General features: G+C 39.8%; 1 protein-coding gene across 3 annotated transcripts in view; it reads right to left on the bottom strand.

Moving 5' to 3' along the window:
• Window positions 1-22791, bottom strand: part of UBE2K (ubiquitin conjugating enzyme E2 K) — a 73902-nt gene that overhangs the window by 5720 nt on the left and 45391 nt on the right. For 2 of the 3 annotated variants that reach the window (XM_021100521.1, NM_001078671.1), the window contains 2 exons: window positions 17724-17806; window positions 2127-2226 (listed from right to left, as the gene is read on the bottom strand). In XM_021100521.1, coding sequence (XP_020956180.1) covers window positions 2127-2216 — 90 coding nt within the window. In that variant the 5' untranslated portion in view covers window positions 2217-2226; window positions 17724-17806. The remainder of the gene's footprint in view (window positions 1-2126; window positions 2227-17723; window positions 17807-22791) is intronic. The other variant, XM_013978606.2, reaches the window with a different exon arrangement.

Genomic DNA, 22791 nt, shown 5'->3' with positions numbered 1-22791 from the left:
TATTTCTTGGGCCGCTCCCGCGGCATATGGAGGTTCCCAGGCTAGGGGTTGAATCGGAGCTGGAGCCACCGGCCTACGCCAGAGCCACAGCAACGCGGGATCCAAGACGCGTCTGCAACCTACACCACAGCTCACGGCAACGCCGGATAGGTAACCCACTGAGCAAGGGCAGGGACTAAACCTGCAACCTCATGGTTCCTAGTCGGATTCGTTAACCACTGCGCCACGACGGGAACTCCGGGAATGCATATTTAAAAGGGAAAAGAAATCATTGTAGGAACTAAGAGGGAAAAATCCCAACTATAAAGACAGTAAGAGAAGAAGGTAGTAGTAGCATTTCAGAATGCAAGATAATATTTCTAGATTAAAAACAAAAATAAAACAAGATTCAATAAATCCTAATGGCTTAGAATATGAGTTGATAAACTTTCTTTTTTTGTTTGTTTTTGTCTTTTTGCCTTTCCCAGGGCCGCTCCCGCAGCATGTGGAGGTTCCCAGGTTAGGGGTCTAATTGGCGCTATAGCCGCCAGTCTATGCCAGAGCCACAGCAACAAGGGATCCAAGCCACGTCTGCGACCTACACGTCATAGCAACGCTGGATCCTTAACCCACTAAGCAAGGCCAGGGATCGAACCTGCAACCTCACGGTTCCTAGTTGGATTCGTTAACCACTGAGCCACGGTGGAACTCCGAGTTGATAAACTTTCTTAAAGGACTAGATAATTATTATTTCAGGCTTTCAGACTATACTGTTTCTGTCATAATCATTCAGCTCTGCCACTTGAAGCTATAAACAAAGGTGGGTCTCTGTGTTTTAATAAATGATACTTTTTTGTTGTTGTCTTTTTAGGGCCACACCTGTGGCACATGGAAGTTCCCAGGCTAGGGATTGAATCAGAGCTGTAAGCTACCAGCAATGCCACAGCCACAGCAATGCCAGATCCAAGCAGAGTCTGCAAGCTACACCACAGCTCACAGCAACACTGGATCCTTAACCCACTAAGCGAGGCCAGGGATCAAACCCGAGCCTTCATGGCTAACTAGTCAGGTTCATTACCACTGAGTCAAAATGGGAACTCCAAGAAAATATTATTTACAGTCAGTCTAGCTGTAATTTGCTGACTTGTGGTTTGGAATCAAGGTCAGAACTGAAGGAGTTCCGATTGTGGCCCAGTGGTAACGAACCTGACTAATACCAATGAGACGTGGGTTCAGTCCCTGGCCCCGCTCAGTAGGTTAAGGATCTGGCACTGCCGTGAGCTGGAGTGTAGGCTGCGACGTGGCTCAGATCTAGTGTTGCTGTGGCAATGGTGTAGGCTGTCGGCTACAACTCTGATTCGACCTCTAGCCTGGGAACTTATGTCATGGATGCAGCCTCCCGCAAAAAAAAGATCAGAACTGAAAAATATTTGTTCCATTTGACAATTACAAGGTCCTTGATAACCTTCACTATGCCACTTTGGTGCCATAGCTGGAGCTAGTTAACATTATCATCAGGGAAGGATGATCACACAATTAAGAGACAGATAAATGGCTACACACATGGTAAATCACATGAAGTAAAATGTGAACCATAGGATCTAGATGGTGGGTTAAGTGTTCACTGTAATTCACTTAACATTGTGTGCTTAAAAATTACATAATATGCTAGTAAAAAAGCATCTACCATATACCAAATTAAACTAGTATGTTAAAAAAAAAAAATCACTAAATTAGGTCTTCCTTATTTTATTATTTTTTTTAGGGCCCCACCTGTGGTGTATGGAGGTTCCCAGGCTAGGGGTTGAACTTGAGCTGCAGCTGCTGGCCTATGCCACAGCCACAGCAACACAGGATCCGAACCATGTCTGTGACCTACACCACAGCTCACAACAACGCCGGATCCTTAACCCTCTGAGCGAGGCCAGGGATCGAACCACAACCTCATGGTTACTAGTCAGGTTTGTTAACCACTGAGCCACGACAGGAATTACGCGTCTTCCTTATTACACCTAATAATCTGACAGCAAGAAAGGAAACCATTTCAAGATTTAGTTTCAACAGGAGGATATTTATCTGTTAACACTATAAACCACTAGAGAGTCACAGATAAGAAAAAGAACGGCCTTCAAAAGCAGCTGCCTTACCTGATTCGCTACTACTGCATCTTGTGGATCATCTGGTTCTGCAGCTGCCAGTAGTGCTTGCAATGACAATAATACTGTGCGCAGAGTCATTGCTGCTGCCCTAAATTCAAAATAGGAAGATATTCCAGTTAACAAGAGTATGGATGATAAAAACAAAGACATTTTCTAAATAAAACATGAAAACTACTGAAGCTAAAAAAAATAGTCTTAGAAATTTATAATTATATACCATTTTTTTTTCTTTACAATGAATGAGTCTACTTCTTAAGACAAGGCAAACTGCCCTTAATTGGCTTAGTTTTTTCTTATTGTTGACAACCTACTTTTGGTCAGCCTTTATCGACTGACTTATCCATTTCTATAGACATAACTTTAAAATACAGTGATAAACTACATGTGAAACTTCCTTTCTGTCACACTCTAAAAACAAGACACATCAAACAAATCTCCTTTACTTTCAAGAAAGCCTAAAATCACTTAAAGGGCATACACTAAGTGAAATAAGTCAGACAAAGAAAGACAAATGCAGAGTCTACAACGAACTACTGAATATAACAAAAAAAAGCAGCAGACCCAAAGAGAACAACAAACTAGTTGTTACTAGCAGGGAGAGAGAAGGGAGGAGGGGCAATATAGGAGTGGGGATTTAAGATGTAACTACCGTATAAAATAAGCTATAAGGATGTATTGTACAACATGGGGAATATAGTCAATATTTTCTAATCACTATAATGGAATATAACTTTTAAAACATGTGAATCACTATACTGTACAACTGTAACTTAAATAATACCATACTGGAGTTCCTGTTGGTGGCTCAGCTGTGGCAACTCGACTAGTATCCAAGAGGATGCAAATTCGATCCTTGGCTTTGGTCAGTGGGTTAATGATCAGGCATTGCTGTGAGCTGTGGTGTAGGTCAAAGAGGCAGCTCAGATCTTGTGTTGCTGTGGTATAGGCCGGCAGATGCAATTCTGATTTGACTCCTAACCTGGGAACCTCCATATGCCGCAGGTGTGCCCCCTCCTCCAAAAAAGGTACAGCAACTAAACTCCAATAAAAAATCTTTATTTAAAAGAAAGCCTAAGAGTTCCCATTGTGGTTCAGGGGGTTAAGAACCCAAGATAGTTTCCATGAGGATGTGGGTTTACTCCCTGGCCTCGCTCAGTGGATTAAGGACCCAACGTTTCTGCAAACTACAGCATGGATTGCAGACACAGCTCAAATCTGGCATTGCTGTGGTTGCAATTTAGGCCTGCAGCTGCAGATCCACTTCGACCCCTAGCCTGGGAACTTCCATATGCTGCAGGTTTTGCTGTAAAATGAAAAATAAAATAATGTTTAAAAATAAAAAACGAAGAGTTCCCGTCGTGGCGCAGTGGAAACGAATCTAACTAGGAATCGCGGAGTTGCGGATTTGATCCCTGGCCATGCTCAGTGGGTTAAGGATCCAGCGTTGCCGTGAGCTATGGTGTAGGTCAAAGACGCAGCTCAGATCCCGAGTTGCTGTGGCTGTGGCGTAGGCCGGCGGCAACAGCTCCGATTAGACCCCTAGCCTGGGAACCTCCATATGCTGCAGGTGCAACCCTGAAAACAAAAAAGAAAGCCTAAAATCATTCTATAAATGGTCTAAAAGGAGAAAGTTTTTTCCTTAATGTATAAATTAATTCATTAAATACTGAAACAGCAGAATAGTGAAATTTATTTGTCTTACTCACACGCCTGTGTATGCGCGCATGTCTTTTTAGGGCCAGACCCAAGGCATACTGAAGTTCCCAGGCTAGGGGTCGAATTGGAGCTCTAGGTGCTAGGCCACACCACAGCTACAGCCACACAGGATCCAAGCCTTGTCTTCGACCTGCACCACAGCTCACAGCAACACTGGATTCTTTGACCCACTAAGTGAGGCCAGGTATTGAACCTTCGACCTCATGGATACTAGTAGGGTTCATTACAGCTGAGCCACAATGGGAACTCCAATAGTGAAACATTTTATTTAATTTTTCTTTTTTTTGGTCTTTTGTCGTTTAGAGCATACCCTCAGCATATGGAGGTTAGCAGGCTAGGGGTCAATTTGGAGCTGTAGCCACCAGCCTACACCACAGCCACAGCAATACCGGATTCTTAACCCACTGAGCAAGGCCAGGGATCAAACCTGTGTCCTCTTGGATCCTAACCAGATTCGTTTTTGCTGAGCCACGACGGGAACACCTAGTAGTGAAACATTTTAAACACTGAGGATTATTATACTACATGTCCATTTTACCACACAAATTAGATACCTCCCAAGCAGTCTTTTTCAACTGGGTTCCTCATTTTAACCACTGAACAAAGAAAATTACTGAATATTTTCTCAATTTCTCCAAGGAAATTGTACCATCCTAGATGCTTAGAAAAAAAGTTAATTTATTACCAACAATGAATGTTTTAAAGAAATGTATCTCACAAAGTGTGGTTTCCTCAACCAGAAACATCATCACCTGGGAACTTGTAAGAAATGAAAATTCTTGGCCTCGTCCTTTATCTACTAAATCAGAAACTCTAGAGTGGTTTAAGAGTTACTCCAAGTGATTATGATGCAAACTAATGTTTGCATAATACTGCTTTAGTGCATTATAGCTTAAGCTAATTGAAAAAGGCTGTTCTGGAGTTACCGTCGTGGCTCAGTGCTTAATGAATCCGATTAGGAACCATGAGGTTGCGGGTTCGATCTCTGGCCTTGCTCAGTGGGTTAAGGATCTGGTGTTGTCGTGAGCTGTGGTGTAGATTGCAGACGCGGCTCCGATCCCGAGTTGCTGTGGCTCTGGCATAGACCAGCAGCTACAGCGCCTATTACCCTAGCCTGGGAACCTCCATATGCAGAGGGAGTGGCCCTAGAAAAGGCAAAAAGACAAAAAAGAAAAGAAAAGAAAAAGGCTGTTCTAAGCCAATAAAATAAAATCGATATCACAAACACAGGTCTATATTTTACCTATTAGAAAAAAAATTATACTAGAAATGGCTCTTTATCTAAAATACTATCAGAATTGTCATCTATACTAAATTCCACAAAATGCATACTAATCTACAAGAGGAGACCAGTACTTACTGAGAAATGGCGGAGTAGCAAGTGTAGCAAGGAGTACTTACAAAAGGACACTAGGAGACCTTTTGGTATGTTGGTTATGTTTGCTATTTTGATTGTATGATGGTTTCATGGATGTGTATATACATCCAAACTCATCAAATTGTTCAATATGTGATGTTTACAATCAATTACACCTCAACAAAGCATTTTAAAAAGTTGTGTTCTAAGAGTTCCCTGGTGGCCTAGAGGTTTAATGATCTGGCATTGTCAATCCTGTGGCTCAGGTTTGATCCCTGGCCCAGAAACTTCTGCATGCTGCAGGCATGGCTAAATAAATAAATAAAAGTTGTGTTCCCAAAAAAACTATCAGAGATGTTCCAATGTGGCTCAGTGGGTTAAAAAGACCAGCACTGCTGCAACTGTGGTGGAGGTTGCAAATGTTGCTCAGGTTCTGGTTAAAAACCTACTAGCATAAAAACTTTTATTGATCAATTTATCCTTTTAGAGAATCTACAGATATAGGGAAACTTTGGTTATGATGCCATCTTTTTTAGGCCATGCCTGCAGCATACAGAAGTTCCTGGGCTAGATATCAAACTAAGCCACAGCTGAGAGTTCCCATTGTGGCTCAGCAGGTTACAGACCTGGCTAGTATCCATGTAGATGCAGGTTCGATCCCTGGTTTCACTCAATAGGTTAAGTATCCCATAGTGCTGTGGTTGTGGTGTAGGCCTCAGCTGCAGCTCTGATTCAACCCCTAGCCTGGGAACTTCCATATGCCAAGGTGTGTCCTTAATAAGGAAAGGAAAAAACAAAGACAAAAAAAAAAAACGCCTAAGCCACAGCAGTGACAAAGCCAAATCCTTAACCACTAGGCCACCAAGGAATCCCAAGACTAGAATTGTAAAAACTTTCAAAACTGCTATATGGTTTTATGCAATGGCAATCCACGCCCCCATGCCTGCAGCAAGTTCCCAAGCCCGGGGTTGAGCCATAGCTATGGTAGAAGCAAAGCTGAGTAGTTATGCTGTGAGCCACACAGGAAGCCCTGTAATAGAAATTTCTAATTCTAAAATAGGGCTGAGAAAACAAAATTATTTTTCCAGACTAAAGTTCTAAATCTTCTAAGAGCGTGGACAAGTACTTTTCAACAAACAGCTGTGATATCTTTATTAATTTATTTTTTATTTAATTTATTTATTTATTTTTGTCTTTTTAGGGCTGCACCTGCGGCATATGGAGGTTCCCAGGCTCAGGGTTGAATTGGAGCCATAGCTGCTGGCCTACGCCACAGCCATAGCAACAGCAGATTCTAGCCAAGCCTGCAACCCACACCACAGCTCACAGCAACGCCGGATTCTTAACCCACTGAGTGAGGCCAGGGATTGAACCTGTGTCCTTATGGATACTAGCCAGATTTGCCTCCGCTAAGCCACAACAGAAACTCCAGCTGTAACAAATTTAGAATGGACACTATTCCCTTAAGATAGTAGTCAAAGCATAAAATTTCAAATTTAGTCCTTGTTTATTCTTATTCTGCCATTACCAATATAACAATATAACAAAGTGAAATCTTTCTTAGTCAGAAGTACACGACTCTAATTGCATTTTATATGTGGGTAATTTTAAAGAGAATGTTTAAAGGCATATGCACATTAAGAGAAGCCCAGATATTAGTCTGAGCTTACACCAGTCAAAAAAGGACAAAAATACAAAATATCAAAGAAACAGAATATACAAAGTTAAGCTGGATAGTCTAATATCCCAATGGACTTAATTTAGAAATCTATAACACTTTAAACAAAACTTTAAGTTATATAATTTTTTACTAATGCAATGATTTTATTAAAGGAAATTATCTAAATATTGAAGAAAAATCTTCACTCAAAGGGTGTATTTCATACTAAAGCAATGATTAAACTCACAATAATTAGCAATAAAAACATGAAAGCATGCAAAATTAAAAGGCATAAAATCTTACAAATCTCAGCAAAACCTTAATAACATCACATGTATAGCTTTATATATTTACATCTCAATAAGGCAAGGCAGTAAACACCTTTTTTTTACTTTTGTTTTCCCTTTTTTGGCTGTACCCAAAACACATGGAATGAAAAGCCACAGCTGCAGAAATGCCCCTTAACTTGCTGTGCTGGGCAAGGGATTGAACCAGCAATGCCACAGACACAAGCTGGATCATTAACCCTCTACATCACAGTGGGTACTCCAAGTAAATATTTTTCTTTAAAAACTTAATGAGTTATCAGAAAAGTGAAATGGACCCTTGTCTTGCCTTATACCTTATATAACAACATTTTAAAATGGGGGAGTTCCCGTCATGGCGCAGAGGAAACGAATCCGACTAGGAACAATGAGGTTGTGGGTTCGATCCCTGGCCTCACTCAGTGGGCTAAAGATCTAGCGTTGCCATTAGCTGTGGTGTAGGTTGAAGATGCAGCCCGGATCTGGCGTTGCTGTGGCTCTGGCATAGGCTGGCAGCTACAGCTCCGATTAGACCCCTAACCTGGAATATTATCCAGAGTTAAAAAGGAAGAGAAATCTGATATATGGATGAATCCTGAGAGCATTATATTAAGTGAATCCAGGAAGAAAAAGATAAATATTATGATTCATGAGGTATCTGGAGTAATCAAATTCGGAGACAGAAAAAGCAGAAGAGAATGAGAAGTTATTTAATGGACACAAGTGTTTCAGTTTCGCAAGATAAAACGGGTTTGGGGGCAGGGAGGAAGGTAAAGTGTGGGAATGAAGAAGCAGAACACAGAGGATTTTCAGGGCAGTGAAAATACTCTTTACATACATGTCATTACACCTATCTTCAAACACAGAGAATGTATACTATCTAGAATGAACCATAATATAAACTAAGGGCTTTATGGGTAATTGGGATGTGCCAATGCAGACTGACCAACTGTAACAAACATACCACTCTGGGGGATGTTCAGAATGGGGTAGTGTAGACTATGCATGTGTAGGGGCAGGGAGTATATGGGAAATCTCTGTACCTTCCTCTCAAGTTTTGCTGTGAACCTAAACCTGCTCTAAAAACATCGACTTATTTTTTTAAAAAAGTCCTGGAGATTGGTTGCACAACAATGTGAATATACTTAATATTACTAAACGGTACACATTAAGACAGTTAATGTTATAATGGTATACGTCATTAAAAACAACAACAGTTAATCTGAAACAAAGATGCTCACTCTCACCATGTCTCTTCAACACAGTACTGGAAGTCATAGCCACAGCAGACAAGGAAAAGAAATAGAAGGGATTCAAATTGGTAAGGAAGATGTAAAACTGTCATTACATGAAGATGATATGGCCATACTACCCAAAGCAATTGGCAGATTTAATACAGTCACCATCAAATTACCCATGATGTTTTTTCACAGAACTAGAAAAATCCAAAACTTTACATGAACCATGAAAGACCCAGAATTGCTAAAGCATTCCTAAGGAAAAAGAACAGAGCAGGAGGCATAACCCTCTTTGACTTTAGACAATACTACAAAGCTACAGTAATCAAAACATCATCATACTGGCATAAAAACAGGCAAACGGATCAATGGAACAGAAAAGAGTCCAAAAATAACCCACACACCCATGAGCAATTTAATCTTCAACAAAGGAGGCAAGAATATAAAATGGGTAAAAGATCTTCAGCAAGTGATGCTGAGAAAGTTGGACAACTGCATATAAACCAATGAAGTTAGAACATACTCTCATACCATACACAAAAATAAACTCAAATGGCTTTTAAAGACTTAAACATAAGACATGACACCATTAAACTTCTAGAAGAGAACACAGGCAAAACATCTTCTGACATAAATCATACCAATGTCTTCTTAGATCAGTCTCCCATGGCAATAGAAATAAAAACAGGAGTTCCCGTTGTAGCACAGCAGAAACAAATCCGACTAGAAACCATGACGTTGTGGGTTTGATCCCTGGCCTTGCTCAGTGGGTTAAGGATCTGGCGTTGCTGTGGCTCTAGTGTAGGCTGGCAGCTGTAGCTCCAATTAGACCTCTAGCCTGGAAACCTCCATATGCCGGGAGTGCAGCCCTAAAAAGACAAAAGACAAAAACAAAAACAAAAAAAAAGAAAGAAAAGCAAAAATAAATAAATGGGACCTACTTAAACTAAAAAATTTTTGCACAGCAAAGAAAACCAAAAACAAAATGAAAAGACCACCGATAGAATGGCAGAAAACAGTTGCAAATGATGCAAGCGACAAGGGCTTAATCTTCAAAATATACAAACAGCTCATATAATTCAATAACAAAAAAAAAAAAAAACACAAGAGTTCCCACCATGGCTCAGTGGAAACAAACCTGACTAGTACCCATGAGGATGCAGGTTTGATCCCTGGTCTTGCTCAGTGGGTTAAAGATCTGGTGTTGCCATGAGCTGTGGTGCAGACTGCAGACACGACTAGGATCCAGTGTTGCTGTGGCTAGGGCATGGGCCCGCAGCTACAGCTCCAATTAGACACCTAAGCCTGGGAACTTCCACATGCACAAATGCATGGGTGCGGCCCTAAAAAGGCAAAACAAAAACCCCAACCAAACCAAACCTAACAAAAACCCCAACCAAACAAAAAAATACAAAAACAAAAACCAAAAAAAAAAAAAAAACCTAATCAGAAAATGTGCAGAAGAAGTGAACAGATGTTTCTCCAAAGACATACAAATGTCCAAAAGAAACATGAAAAAATGTTCATCATTGCTAATTATTAGAAAAATGTTAATCAAAACTACAATGAGATACCACCTCACAGTGGACAGAATGGCCATCATTAATAAGTCTACAAAATAAGGGAGTTCTGCTGTGGCTCAGCAGAAACAAACCAAACAAGTACCCATGAGGATGTGGGTTCAATCCATGGCCCTGTTCAGTGGGTTAAGAATCCAGTGTTGTCGTGAGCTGTGGTGTACATCGAAGAGGTGGCTTGGATCCTGCATTGCTGTGGCATAGGCCCCTAGCCTGGGAACCTCCATATGCTGCAGGTGTGACCCTAAAAGAGAGAGAGAGGGAAAAAAAGAGATTCTACAAAATAACAAATGTTAGAGAGGGTATGGAGAAAAGGGAACCCTCCTACACTGTTGGTAGAAATATAAATTAGTACAGTCACCATGGAAAACAGTATGGAAGTTCCTTAAAAAACTAAAAATAGAATTACCATATGATGTGGCAATCCCACGCCTGGGCATATACCCAGACAAAACTATAACTCATATATAGTTCCCACTGTGGCTCAGCGGGTTAGGAATCTGACTAGCATCCATGAAGATGCAGGTCTGATCCCCGGCCTTGCTGAGTAGGTTAAGGATGCAGCACTGCCGTGAGCTGTGGTATAGGTAGCAGACACAGTCGCTTGGATCTGGTGTTGCTGTGGCTGAGGTACAGACTAGCAGCTGCAGATCAAATTTGACCCCTAGCCTGGGAACTTCCATATGTTGAAGCTGTGACGCTAAGAAGAAAAAAAAAAAAAAAAAAGACACGTGTACCCCTATTTCAGAGCAGCACTATTTATAACAGCCAAGACATGGATACAACCTGAATGTCCATGGATAAATGAATGGATAAAGATGTGATATATACAGAATATTACTTAGACATTAAAAAGAAAGAAATAATGCATTTGCAGCAACATGGATGGACCCAGAGATTATCATACTAAGCAAAGTAAGTCAGAAAGACAAATACCACTTGATGTCACTTATACATGAAATCTAAACTATGATACAAATCAAGGTGCCTCGTTAGCACAGTAGGTAGTGCATGAGTCTCATAAAATATGATACAAATCAACATATCTACAAAATAAAAACAGACGAGAGTATAGAAACAGACGTGTTCAGAGTTGGGGGGGTGTAGGGAGAGGAAGGATTAGGAGTCTAGAATAAGCAGAGGCAAACTATTATATATATGATGTATAACAAGCACAGAGAACTATATTCAATATTCTGTGATAAATCATAATGAAAAAGAATACGGGAGTTACTGCTGTGGTGCAGTGGGTTAAGAATCAACTGCAGCAATGTGAGTTGTTGTGGAGGTGTGTGTTTGATCCCAGGCCTGTGGCAGTGGGTTAAAGGATTTGGTGTAGCTACAGCATAGGTGGCATCTGTGGATTGGACTCAATTACCAGCCTGGGTGCGGCCATTAAAAAAAAAAAAAAAAAAAAAAAAAGAATATGAAAAAGAATATGTATGTGTAAATGAGTCACTTTGCTATACAGCTGAAATTAACACAATGTTGTAAACGAACTGTACCTCAAAAAAAATTTTTAAGTAAAGAAATAGGAGTTCCTGTCATGGCGCAGTGGTTAACGAATCCGACTAGGAACCATGAGGTTGCAGGTTCGGTTCCTGCCCTTGCTCAGTGGGTTAAGGATCCGGTGTTGCCATGAGCTGTGGTGTAGGTCGCAGACGCGGCTCAGATCCCGTGTTGCTGTGGCTCTGATGTAGGCTGGCAGCTACAGCTCTGATGAGACCCCTAGCCTGGGAACCTCCATATGCCACAGGAACAGCCCAAGAAATGGCAAAAAGACAAAAAGACAAAAAAAAAAAAAAAAAAAAAAAAAGAACAAGAAAAAAAGTTAAGATGGTAAATTTCATGTCATGTATTTTACAATTAAATACTATTTATTTATTTATTTAGCTTTTTTTAAGGGCCCAACATATGTCCAGATGTTCCCAGGCTAAGGGTCGAATAGGAGCTGCAGCTGCCGACCACAGCCATGGCAACGTCACATCTGAGCAGTGTCTGTTACCTACACCACAACTCACAGCAAAGTCAGGTCCTTTAAGCCACTGATAAGGGCCAGGGACTAAAACCATATCCTCATGGATACTAGTCGGGTTAGTTACTGCTGAGCCACGATAGCAACTCTTTCATCTAATTTTCTTTTCACAAAGTAATGATTACATTCATACTACATTGAGATGTTTAGCATTAAATGCATAAAATTCACATAAATTATTAAAAACAAGTCCAAACAAGAGTATGAAATTTCAAAATGTTAGCTCGTTTTAAGTAATCAGTGGATAAAATGAGTATCTCTATCTTCAGTAAATTAATTCTGCAAGATCTCAAAATCACTAAGCACAGTTAACATGGCTAATTAAATATTAATCCACTTGGACTAGGTGGGGCCTTTAATATGTTGAATAAGCATATGCATTACTTGTATTGTTGAGTAACTTTTCTGTTAAGGATATTCCAGCAGACCATCAATAAATAATTCAGTATTTACTCAAAACACTGAATGCTACTTAAAGAGAATGGCAGCTTTTTATTATAATTCCTTGACCAAGGTATAATAAGCAGAGTAAAATGCTATACAGATAGTTGAATTTTTAATTTATGTGTGCATCCATGGTAACCACTACTTAGATCAAAATAGAGAGTTATTTCCAGCATTCAAAAAACCCCACTTATTTACAACCCTTGCCTACCCCCACCACTGTCCTAGTTCCTTTTTCTTTTTTTTGGTCCTAGTTTCTATCACCAAAAACTAGGTTTTTTTTTTGGGGGGGGGGAGTTCCTGTTGTGGCCCAGCAGAAACGAATCAGACTAGGAACCACGAGGTTGTGGGTTCGATCCCTGGCCTTGATCAGTGGGTTAAGGATCTGGCGTTGCCGTGAGTTGTGGTGTAGGTCACAGATGGGGCTCGGACTCCCAGTTGCTGGCTGTGGTATAGACCAGCAGCTACAGCTCTGATTTGAGCCCTAGCTTGGGAACCTCCATATGCCACAGTGTGTGGCCCTAAAAAGACAAAAGCAAAATAAGCTAGTTTTGATTCATCTTGGATTTCATAAAATGAACTCATATAATACATACTCCTTTGTGTCTGGATTTCGTCACTCAACATGTCTATGAGAAGCACCCATGCTGTCTGTATTAAGATGCTTTTGTTTCACCTGCTATGTAGTGTTCCAATATATGATTATACCATTATCTATCCATTCTCTGGGTTATTTGCAGTTTGAATAAATCTGCTATGAATATTCTTGTACAAGAGTTTTGGCAGACATATGCACTCATTTCTCTTAGATGTATACCAAGGAGTAGAAGTGCTAGGCCTATATGCTTAGCTTTTTTAGGTACTGCTCTTTGAGTGGCTGAACCACATTCTTACCAGCAATGAATAAGAAATATTCCAAGAGTACAGTGGTATCTAACTGTGAATTTAATTTGTATTTCCCTGGTGACTAATGATGCTGAGCAGAGCCTATCAACCATCTAGATATTCTCCTAGTGCCTGTTCCTGTGTTTTGGAAGATCAGTATCAATGAGAGCAAATTTTAGGTGATGAAATTTTCTCCCCAGGTGGACACCTTTAGTCATAAGTGTCAACAGACAAACATCAGAAAATGGTTTAAACACTGGGTATGTTATGAAGTTAAGATATAAACTATACTATGATAAGGTTTTTTTTTTTTCCCCTGAGTGCACCCGAAGCATGTTGAAGTTCCTGGGCCAGGGATCGAATGAGCACCACCATAGAGGTCTAATCCGCTGCAGTCACAATACCAGATCCTTAATCCACTGTGCCAAGGGAGAATTCCAATCTCGGTCTTTTTTTAATACATGTGGATGGTGGTCTACCTTTAATATTTAACAGCTTATGTCTGGAGTTCTCTTGTGGTACAAGTTCACCTGCCTTAGGAAATGGGAATAGCTGATTAAAAGTATTCTGATATAAAATTTATTAAGTTCTCCCTACACATACCATACTCTTTCAACTATTTATAGGAAGATAATCAGAAATGGTAGTAGTACTGCTAGCATAACTCTGAGCAAAAAGGGAAGACAGTGGAAAATTTTGCCTGGAGTTTCATTTTCAAAGGGGCAGAGTTTCATTCTGGCTGCTGAGAATAGCCTGAGACAAGTCAGAAGCAGAGGGACAGGCTGCTGTAGCCATCCAGGCAAGAGGTAATGCTACTTAGGACAAGGCAGTAGTAGTGAGCTGATGATAAATTAAGGTTTTGGAGGTTTCAACAACAGGATTTGCAGATGGGATATAAGGATACCAGAGCAAGAAGAAACAAGGATCATGATGAGGTTTTGGCCTGAACAATTCCAAAGAAGTAGCTGCCAAAACTTAGATGGGGAAGAACTAGGTTTGGGGTTGGGGAAATAATTCAGTTCACAACATGTTTAAGTTTGAGATATCCATTACATATCCAAGTATAGATGTTAAACAGGCAGCAGGACATAAATCTGAAGTTAAGGACAAATTTGTGAGTTGCCAGTATATAGATGGTGAAGTTATGAAGTCAGATGAGCTCACCAAGGAAGTGGGCAATAGATGGAGAGAAGCAGAGGTCAAGACTTAACCCTGTGCAAAGTTCTAGGAGGTGAGGGAGGAACTAGTTGAGAAGTCTGGGAGTGGGAAAAGGAAAGGGAAATAGAACAGTTGTACTGGAAACCAAGGGGAAAAAAAAAAAAAAAAAAAGCCAAATGTCTTTGATACTGCAAATTCATTAGTATAACTGAAGGTAGGACCTACAAGGGGTCTCTGAGATGACTTTACAGATAAAAATACTGAGGCACATAAATTCAGTAAATTGCAAAAAGTCACAAATCAAAAGACTGACAGAAGATGAAGTTAGGCCTATTCCACAATGTTCACTGTATGAAATACAGACCAAGAAACTAGATCCTGGAGTTCCCGTCGTGGCGCAGTGGTTAACGAATCCGACCAGGAACCATGAGGTTGCGGGTTCGGTCCCTGCGCTTGCTCAGTGGGTTAACAATTCGGCGTTGCCGTGAGCTGTGGTGTAGGTTGCAGACTCGGCTCGGATCTTGCGTTGCTGTGGCTCTGGCGTAGGCGGGAGACTACAGCTCTGATTAGACCCCTAGCCTGGGAACCTCCATATGCCGAGGGAGCGGCCCAAGAAATAGCAAAAAGACAAAAAAAAAAAAAAAAAAAAAGAAAAAGAAACTAGATCCTGGCGTTCTCCTTGGTTAAGTGGTTAACAAACCCAACTAGGATCCATGAGGATGTGGGTTTGATCCCTGGCCTTGCTCAGTGGGTTAAGGATTTGGCATTGCGGTGAGCTGTGTGTGGTGTAGGTTGCAGACAAGGCTCAATTCCCACATTGCTGTGGCTGTGGCATAGGCCGGCAGCTGCACTTCTGATTTGATCCCTAGCCTGGGAACCTCCATATGCCACAGGTGTGTCCCTAAAAAGCAAAAGAAAAGAAAAGAAACTAGATCCCAAGAGATGATCTACTGAGGGAGAGGCTTTACTCAGATGTGCTATTAGAATGGAAAAACAAAATCAAGCCAAATCAGCAACTCCTATCTGTTTATTCAGTTACTAAATAAACCAAATGACCAAATACACTAAATGTTGTCATTCCTGTTTCACTTTGTTCAGGTTCCATTCTTTCCTTAACAAATCAAACTCATTACGTTTTCTTCCACTCCAATGTTTTTCTTTTTTGCTTTTTAGGGGCACGCCTGCTGCATGTCGAAGTTCCCAGGCTAGGCACTGAATCAGAGCTACAGCTGCTGGCCTACACCACAGCAAGAGCAACTTGGAATCCAAGCTTCATCTGTGATCTACACCACAGCTCATGGCAACACCAGAGCAAGGCCAGGGATCGAACCTACATCCTCATGGATACTAGTCAGGTTTGTTACCACTGAACCACAATGGGGAACTCCCAATCCAATGTCTTTGTATCTCTTATCTTAGTTTTTCAATCAATATTGTGAGAATATGTCAGACTCTAGTCTAAGAGAAATACATAAAACAACTCATTTAATCTTCTCAACAGCTCTATGAAATAGCTATTCATTTTTTCAGATGAGGAAACTAAGGCACAAAGACCAGGTAATTTACTCAAGACCATACAAGTGAGTAAGTGGCAAAGCCCCTATTTTAACCTAATGGTAACAGAATTATAAACTCTTAAAAAAAATTATGCTAAGATAAAATCAGACAAAATATGTGAAAGCATTATAAAGCACTGTGCAAACAAAGATATCACCTACAAAAGTACTTCTTTTTTTTTTCCCCTGCCATGCCCATGGCACGTGGAGGTTCCCAGACCAGGGACTGAACCCACACCACAGCTGCAACCTGAGCTGCTGGAGTGAAAACACTGGATCCTTAATCCACCCCACCTCAAGGGAACTCCACAAGTACTCCTTAGAACCTTAACTGTATTGAATTAACATAGCTTTTTTTTGGCTGCACCTGCAACATGTGGAAGTTCTAGGACCAGGAATTGAACTCTTACCACAGCAGTGATCCTCACCACAGCAGCAACAGCACTGAATCCTAAATTCACTGAGCCGCCAGGAAACTTCTCAACTACTACAAATTCTAACATTTTCACCACCTACATTCTACCCAAGTCAGAGCTGATTACCTCAATACTTTAGTCTTGGAGTTCCCGTTGTGGCTCAGTGGCTAACGAGTCCGACTAGAAACCATGAGGTTTCGGGATCAATCCCTGGCCTCACTCAGTGGGTTAAGGATCCAGCGTTGCCATGAGCTGTGGTGTAGGTCGCAGACACGGCTCAGATCTGGCATTGCTGTGGCTCTGGCGTAGGCCGGCGGCTACAGCTCCAACTGGACCCCTAGCCTGGGAACCTCCATATGCTGCAGGAGCAGCCCAAGAACTGGCAAAAAGACAAAAAACAAAACAAAACAAAACAAACAAAAAAACCCTCAACTTTAGTCTTTCACAAATATCTTCCTGAGGTAGCAAAAAATCAAATCTACCGAAACAAATGAAATCCAAGACTTCTTGAGATGTAAAGCTAGTATCTGGCGTTACCTAAGAGTTAACTATTTAAATATAGATTCCAATTTTGGAGTTCCCACTGTGGAGCAGTGGGTTAAGAATCCAACTGTAGCAGCTTGGTTCACTGCAGAGGTATGGGTTCGATTCCCAGCCCAGCACAGTGGATTAAAGGATCTGGTGTTGCTACAGCTGTGGCATAGGTTGCAGCTATGGCTTGAATTCAATCCCTGGCCCAGGAATTCCATGTGCCCCAGGTGCAGCCATTAAAAAAAAAATACTAGAAGTTCTAGTTGTGGCTCAGCAGTAACGAACCCAACTAGTACCCTTGAGGATGCAGGTTCAATCCCTGGCCCTGCTCAGTGGGTTAAAGGATCCGGCATTACTGTGAGCTGAGGTGTAGGTTACAGATGAGGCTTGGATCTAGCGTCGCTATGGCTGTGGCATAGGTCAGCAGCTATATCTCCTACTCGACCTCTATCCTGGGAACTTCTTTCTATATGCTGCAGGTTCGGCCCTAAAAAGAAAACAAACAAACAACAACAACAACAAAAAGACTCCAATTTCAACTGTATTTTCTCTTATGTACTCAAAAGACTTCACTATTTAAAAAGTATTGCCCAAATATGAGAAAGTATGATATATGCTTATGTTTTGAGACAAGTACACATTTAACACTCTAAATAGTCTTGGAATTCATATGACAGAAGAGAGAAAGTGAATTCAAAATCTCTTACCATTGATCTTTCAGGATATCCAAACAAATAGCCCCTGTGACGGAACTAATATTAGGATGCCATATTTTTGTGATAAACCGGACCTAGAATATAAAGCACACTTAAGTTTTTAAGTAACAGAAATAAAGATATATAGTTTATGCAGAATTACCAGAAAATGTAAACCTTGGGTTTAAAAAAAAAAAAAAAAGGCCATACATACTTACATCATTGAGTAGAAGACAAAGTATTCACTAAACTGAATGCTGTCAATGACATACACTCTTTTTAAATCTTTTAATAATAAATGCTGTCTTTAGAGAAACCCAATAATTACTAGATGTTTACAAGTTACCTAGCATAATGTCAGATGCTATGATAAATTTAACATGGACTAAAACTATTTACATAGATAAAGTAGTATGAAAAAGTTAAAACATAGATAGTAAATGGCAATTTACTTAGTGTGAAAAAGGGTAAGAAAACAAGCAAAATCAGTATGTGCAGTAAGTGACTGTAAGATTGGTCCTGATTTTCCTGTAGCATTTTTGTCTTAAATTCTTAAAAAAAAAAAAGTCAACAAATATTTAAAGGCCTACTATTATCTGCAGGCAATGAGGCTCAGAGTTTAAGAAATTTACCCAACATCAAATAAGTAGTTAGCAAAAGAACAAATTACAAACTCACACAATCCGATTTCAGATTCTGAGGATCTAATTACTTATTTGTCTTTCCATGAATAAGAAATCAACAAAGTGGAAATGCTAACTCTATCGGATCACTTTGAAATGAAATCTAGATTCATAAGCTTTTATTTATGAGCTTTTGGAGGAGAAAGAGGATGATGATGATGTCTGACAACACATGATAGTCCTCTAAGTCAAAATTCTTTAACGATATTTTTTTTTTTTTGGTCTTTTTGTCTTTTTAGTGTCGCACCCGTGGCATATGGAGGTTCTCAGGCTAGGGGTCGAATCAGAGCTACAGCTGCCAACCTTCGCCACAGCCACAGCCACATGGGATCCAAGCTGCATCTATGACCTACACAACAGCTCACAGCAACCCCCACCAGATCCTTAACCCACTGAGTGAGTCCAAGGATCGAACTCGCAACCTTATGGTTATTAGTCAGGTTCGTTAACCACTGAGCCAGGATGGGAACTCCTAAAATTCTTTAACACTTAATAGATTAATTACTATGAGCCAAGCTATGTTTCAAGTACCTTATATGCTTCAAGTCTAAACTACTTATGGAAAGAAGATAAAAAAAGATTTGCTTCTACTTCTCTCCTTATGATTTGTCTATACTACCTGCCTCTAATTCCTCACATACTCACTAACTTAAATGCCAGCTGAAAAAGTACTTTTAAGTCACCAATGGCTTCAAAACACCTAAAACTAATGGAGACTTTGTACCCGATCAATTCTTAGAATAACTTTACTGCTTTCAGTAATATCTACTTCTTTCCATCTACAGAATACCCTATCTTTAAAGGAGATTATCATTCTTTACCTGGCTTACTAAACAGCTGACTGATTTTACTGCTGTCAGTTTGCTCCCTTCCATCCATTCCCCACACTAAAACCAAAGATGGCCCTTTAGAACAATCCTGATTCAGGTCACTACTCCTTAAGGCCCTTTATTGACTTCTCATCGCCTTTAATATAACCCATTCTCAAATTAGCCCTAGACTATCTCTCAAATTTTACTTCCGCCCCACATTCTGTGCATTCCATGCAAATGCTCAACAAGTCATATATATCTATATATATAGAGATATATATATAGATATATATATCTCTTGAGTCGCAGTTGCAACCTGTACCACAGCTATGGCAACACCGGATCTTTAACCCACCAAGTCACACAGGAACTTAGAGCAAATCATTTTTAAAAATTTAAAAAAAAAGGGAGTTCCTGTCGTGGCGCAGTGGTTAACGAATCCGACTAGGAACCATGAGGTTGCGGGTTTGGTCCCTGCCCTTACTCAGTGGGTTAACGATCCCTCGTTGCCGTGAGCTGTGGTGTAGGTCGCAGACGCAGCTCGGATCCTGCATTGCTGTGGCTGTGGTGTAGGCCGGTGGCTACAGCTCCGATTCGACCCCTAGCCTGGGAACCTCCATATGCCGCGGGAGCGGCCCAAAGAAATAGCAAAAAAAGACAAAAAAAATAAAATAAAATTTTTTTTCTTTGCCTCGGAGACTTCATATGTTTCTTTCAATAACACATCTCAATACTTCTTATCCTAGATAACTCCTACATATTCTTCAAGTTTCAGCTTCTATAATCATTTCTTCCTGGCCTATTCCCATAGTACCCTGTACTTTGTCATGGTACTGATCACAATTCTATTATCTCTTCCTTATTCTTTGTCTTTCCTAAAAGACATGGTGTCTCTCTTGCTTACTAGAGCATTCCAAGTATTTCAAATGCCTCAAATTGAATGAATATACAATTAACACTACGACAAACCTGGTATTATAAGGCTAAACAGTATTCTTCTCAAATATAGTGCAAAAAATAAAGGCATATAGGGCTTATGTACAACAAACTTTTCGTTATAACAGATATAGTGACATCTTACTTTTTACCATGCATCGACTTCAAAGCTTTATAAAGATACAAAATAACTGTATGCCATAATTTCAATAACTCAAGGGTATCACAGCATTCCATGACTTTAATTATTAATATCTTAATTTGTACTACAAACTACAGTTAGGAATAAAAAGTGATGAATTTGCAGATAATCGAATAAAAATAATTTTTAATGGGACACTCCATTATTCCCAGCACAGATCTAAGTAACTGTCTTATAAAGAGTTCTTTGGGTGCTCTTCCATTCTCTATCTCCTATTTCTTTCTTCTTTGTTATTCTTTACCATCAACTAGCTCCTTTCTTCGATTTTTCAGGTCTTTTTCAACCTTTAATCTTGGTACCCAAATGTATCCCATCATTCCATACTCAATTTATATCCACTGTATCTGTCACTTTCTCTCAGAGTGCTACCATCCTTGACCTATAGCAACAAAAATGTAGAATCAAAGAACTTGGAAGGAAGGAAGTATGAAATTAAGTAACAATACAAAGACATTCATTATGATCCACTTGAGTCATATTTGACCCTGATTACAAAGGAGATATGGGATGGTTTACAGTACTAAAATACTTGCATAAATAACCATTCAAGTTTCCTTATTTTCACAAATGAAATAATACTAGCACCATCTAGGTAACCTGACAACACTCATTAGCTTTGAGTAGCACTCAAAGAATTTAGAGACAAAAAATCTCAACACTATGTACATAGGGTTACCAGACTGAAGTAAAGGAAGTGGATTGTTCTTAGTTATCTACATTGGTACACCATTATCAGTAATCCTATCTCTGCCTTCAGGATGTATCCTACATTCATGCGATCTTTAGTTCAACCAACATTTCAGCTTCTACTCCATGGCAGATATGAGCCCATATTTCCATCAGGATTTCCAGTTTCAAGCGTGGAACTCAAGGAAGTTAAAATATTAAACCAGCTTTAACTAACTTACTGTACAAAAGAAAATGCTATTTTATTTTAAATACACATGTGTAGAGGAGATGACTCATTAAAGGTTATGAGCACTGACATTTATCCTCAATTTCGCATATGAAAATATATTTATACCAAGTAAAAAGAGGAAAATTCACAAACTAATCTCCAATACATCAGCTAGACAAATCACTGAGCTAGAGTTTTCCTAATTTAATGAGATTTTCATTAATAGAATATATAGTACAGCTTATTTTTTAAAAAATCTTGCTACTGTATAGCTCAGGGAATTATATCCAATTACTTGTGACTAAATATGATGGAAGATAATATAAGAAAAAGAATGTATATATGTATGACTGGGTCACTTTGCTGTATACCAGAAATTGACACAATACTATAAATCAACTGTAATAAAAAATTGTTTAAAAATAACCCATTATGGAGAGATATTCACATTATGTTAAACAAAGATGACAGAAGCAGGAGTTCCCATTGTGGCTCAATGGAAAGGAACCCGACTAGTATCTGTGAGGATGCGGGTTTGATCCCTGGCCTCGCTCAGTGGGTTAAGGATCCAGCAATGCCAATAACTGTGGTGTAGGTCACAGACATGGTTCAGATCTGCCATTGCTGTGGCTTAGGCATAGACTAGCAGCTTCAACTCCAATTCAACCCCTAGCCTGGGAAATTCCATATATGCAGCACCTGTGGCCCCCCCCAAAACAGGACAGACAGTGCTAAACAATACGTATGATAATATCTGTGGAAAAGTTAAGGGATGTGTATATGAATATATATTCTTTAATTATATATATTTGTATATTTGTTGTTTGCACATACCTAAGAGATGTTTAAGGACAGAACAATCTGACAAAAATGACCACCTTCTGAGGAATGGCAATGAAGTATATGAGAAGAGCCTCTCACTATTTCCTTTAAGTACATATGTAATATTGGATTTTTAAATTAAAGCATGTGTTCTTTTCATAATAAAATAAGTGAAAAAGAACAAAAGAAACTTTGGTTGCATGTATGCACTGAATCAAATTCCTCCTATGCTATATTCAGCTGATTCAAAGATCTATCTTCTCTGTCTGGAAGTAAACCTTCTGCTCTTCATGTCAATAGTTTATTCCAGAATAATAAATAGAAAATACTCTGGGACCATGTTAAGATAATCAATGTAAGTTTTCAATCTTGTGTAATTTTAGCTGCACAGCTGTGAAAATATAATAGCTAACTTCAATACTTTCACCTAAGGCTTAAAGTTAAACTTAAGCCTACATATTAAACATTTGTAAACATAATTGTGCAAGAATTTTACACAATTATTCCTCTCTGTTTTTTGTTTGTTTTTTGTTTTTTAGGGCCACACCTGCAGCATATGGAGGTTCCCAGGCTAGGGTTTAATCAGAGCCATAGCTGCTGGCCTACACCACAGCCACAGCAACGCCAGATCTGAGCCGTGTCTGCAACCTACACCACAGCTCATGGCAACACCAGATCCTTAACACACTGAGCAAGGCCAGGGATCGAACCTACAACCTCATGCTTC

The sequence above is a fragment of the Sus scrofa genome, chromosome 8 (genome assembly GCF_000003025.6).
Source record: "Sus scrofa isolate TJ Tabasco breed Duroc chromosome 8, Sscrofa11.1, whole genome shotgun sequence".
Classification (NCBI taxonomy): Eukaryota; Metazoa; Chordata; class Mammalia; order Artiodactyla; family Suidae; genus Sus; species Sus scrofa.
The sequence above is the reverse complement of the archived record's forward strand: the minus strand, read 5'-3'. Positions and strand labels throughout refer to the sequence as shown.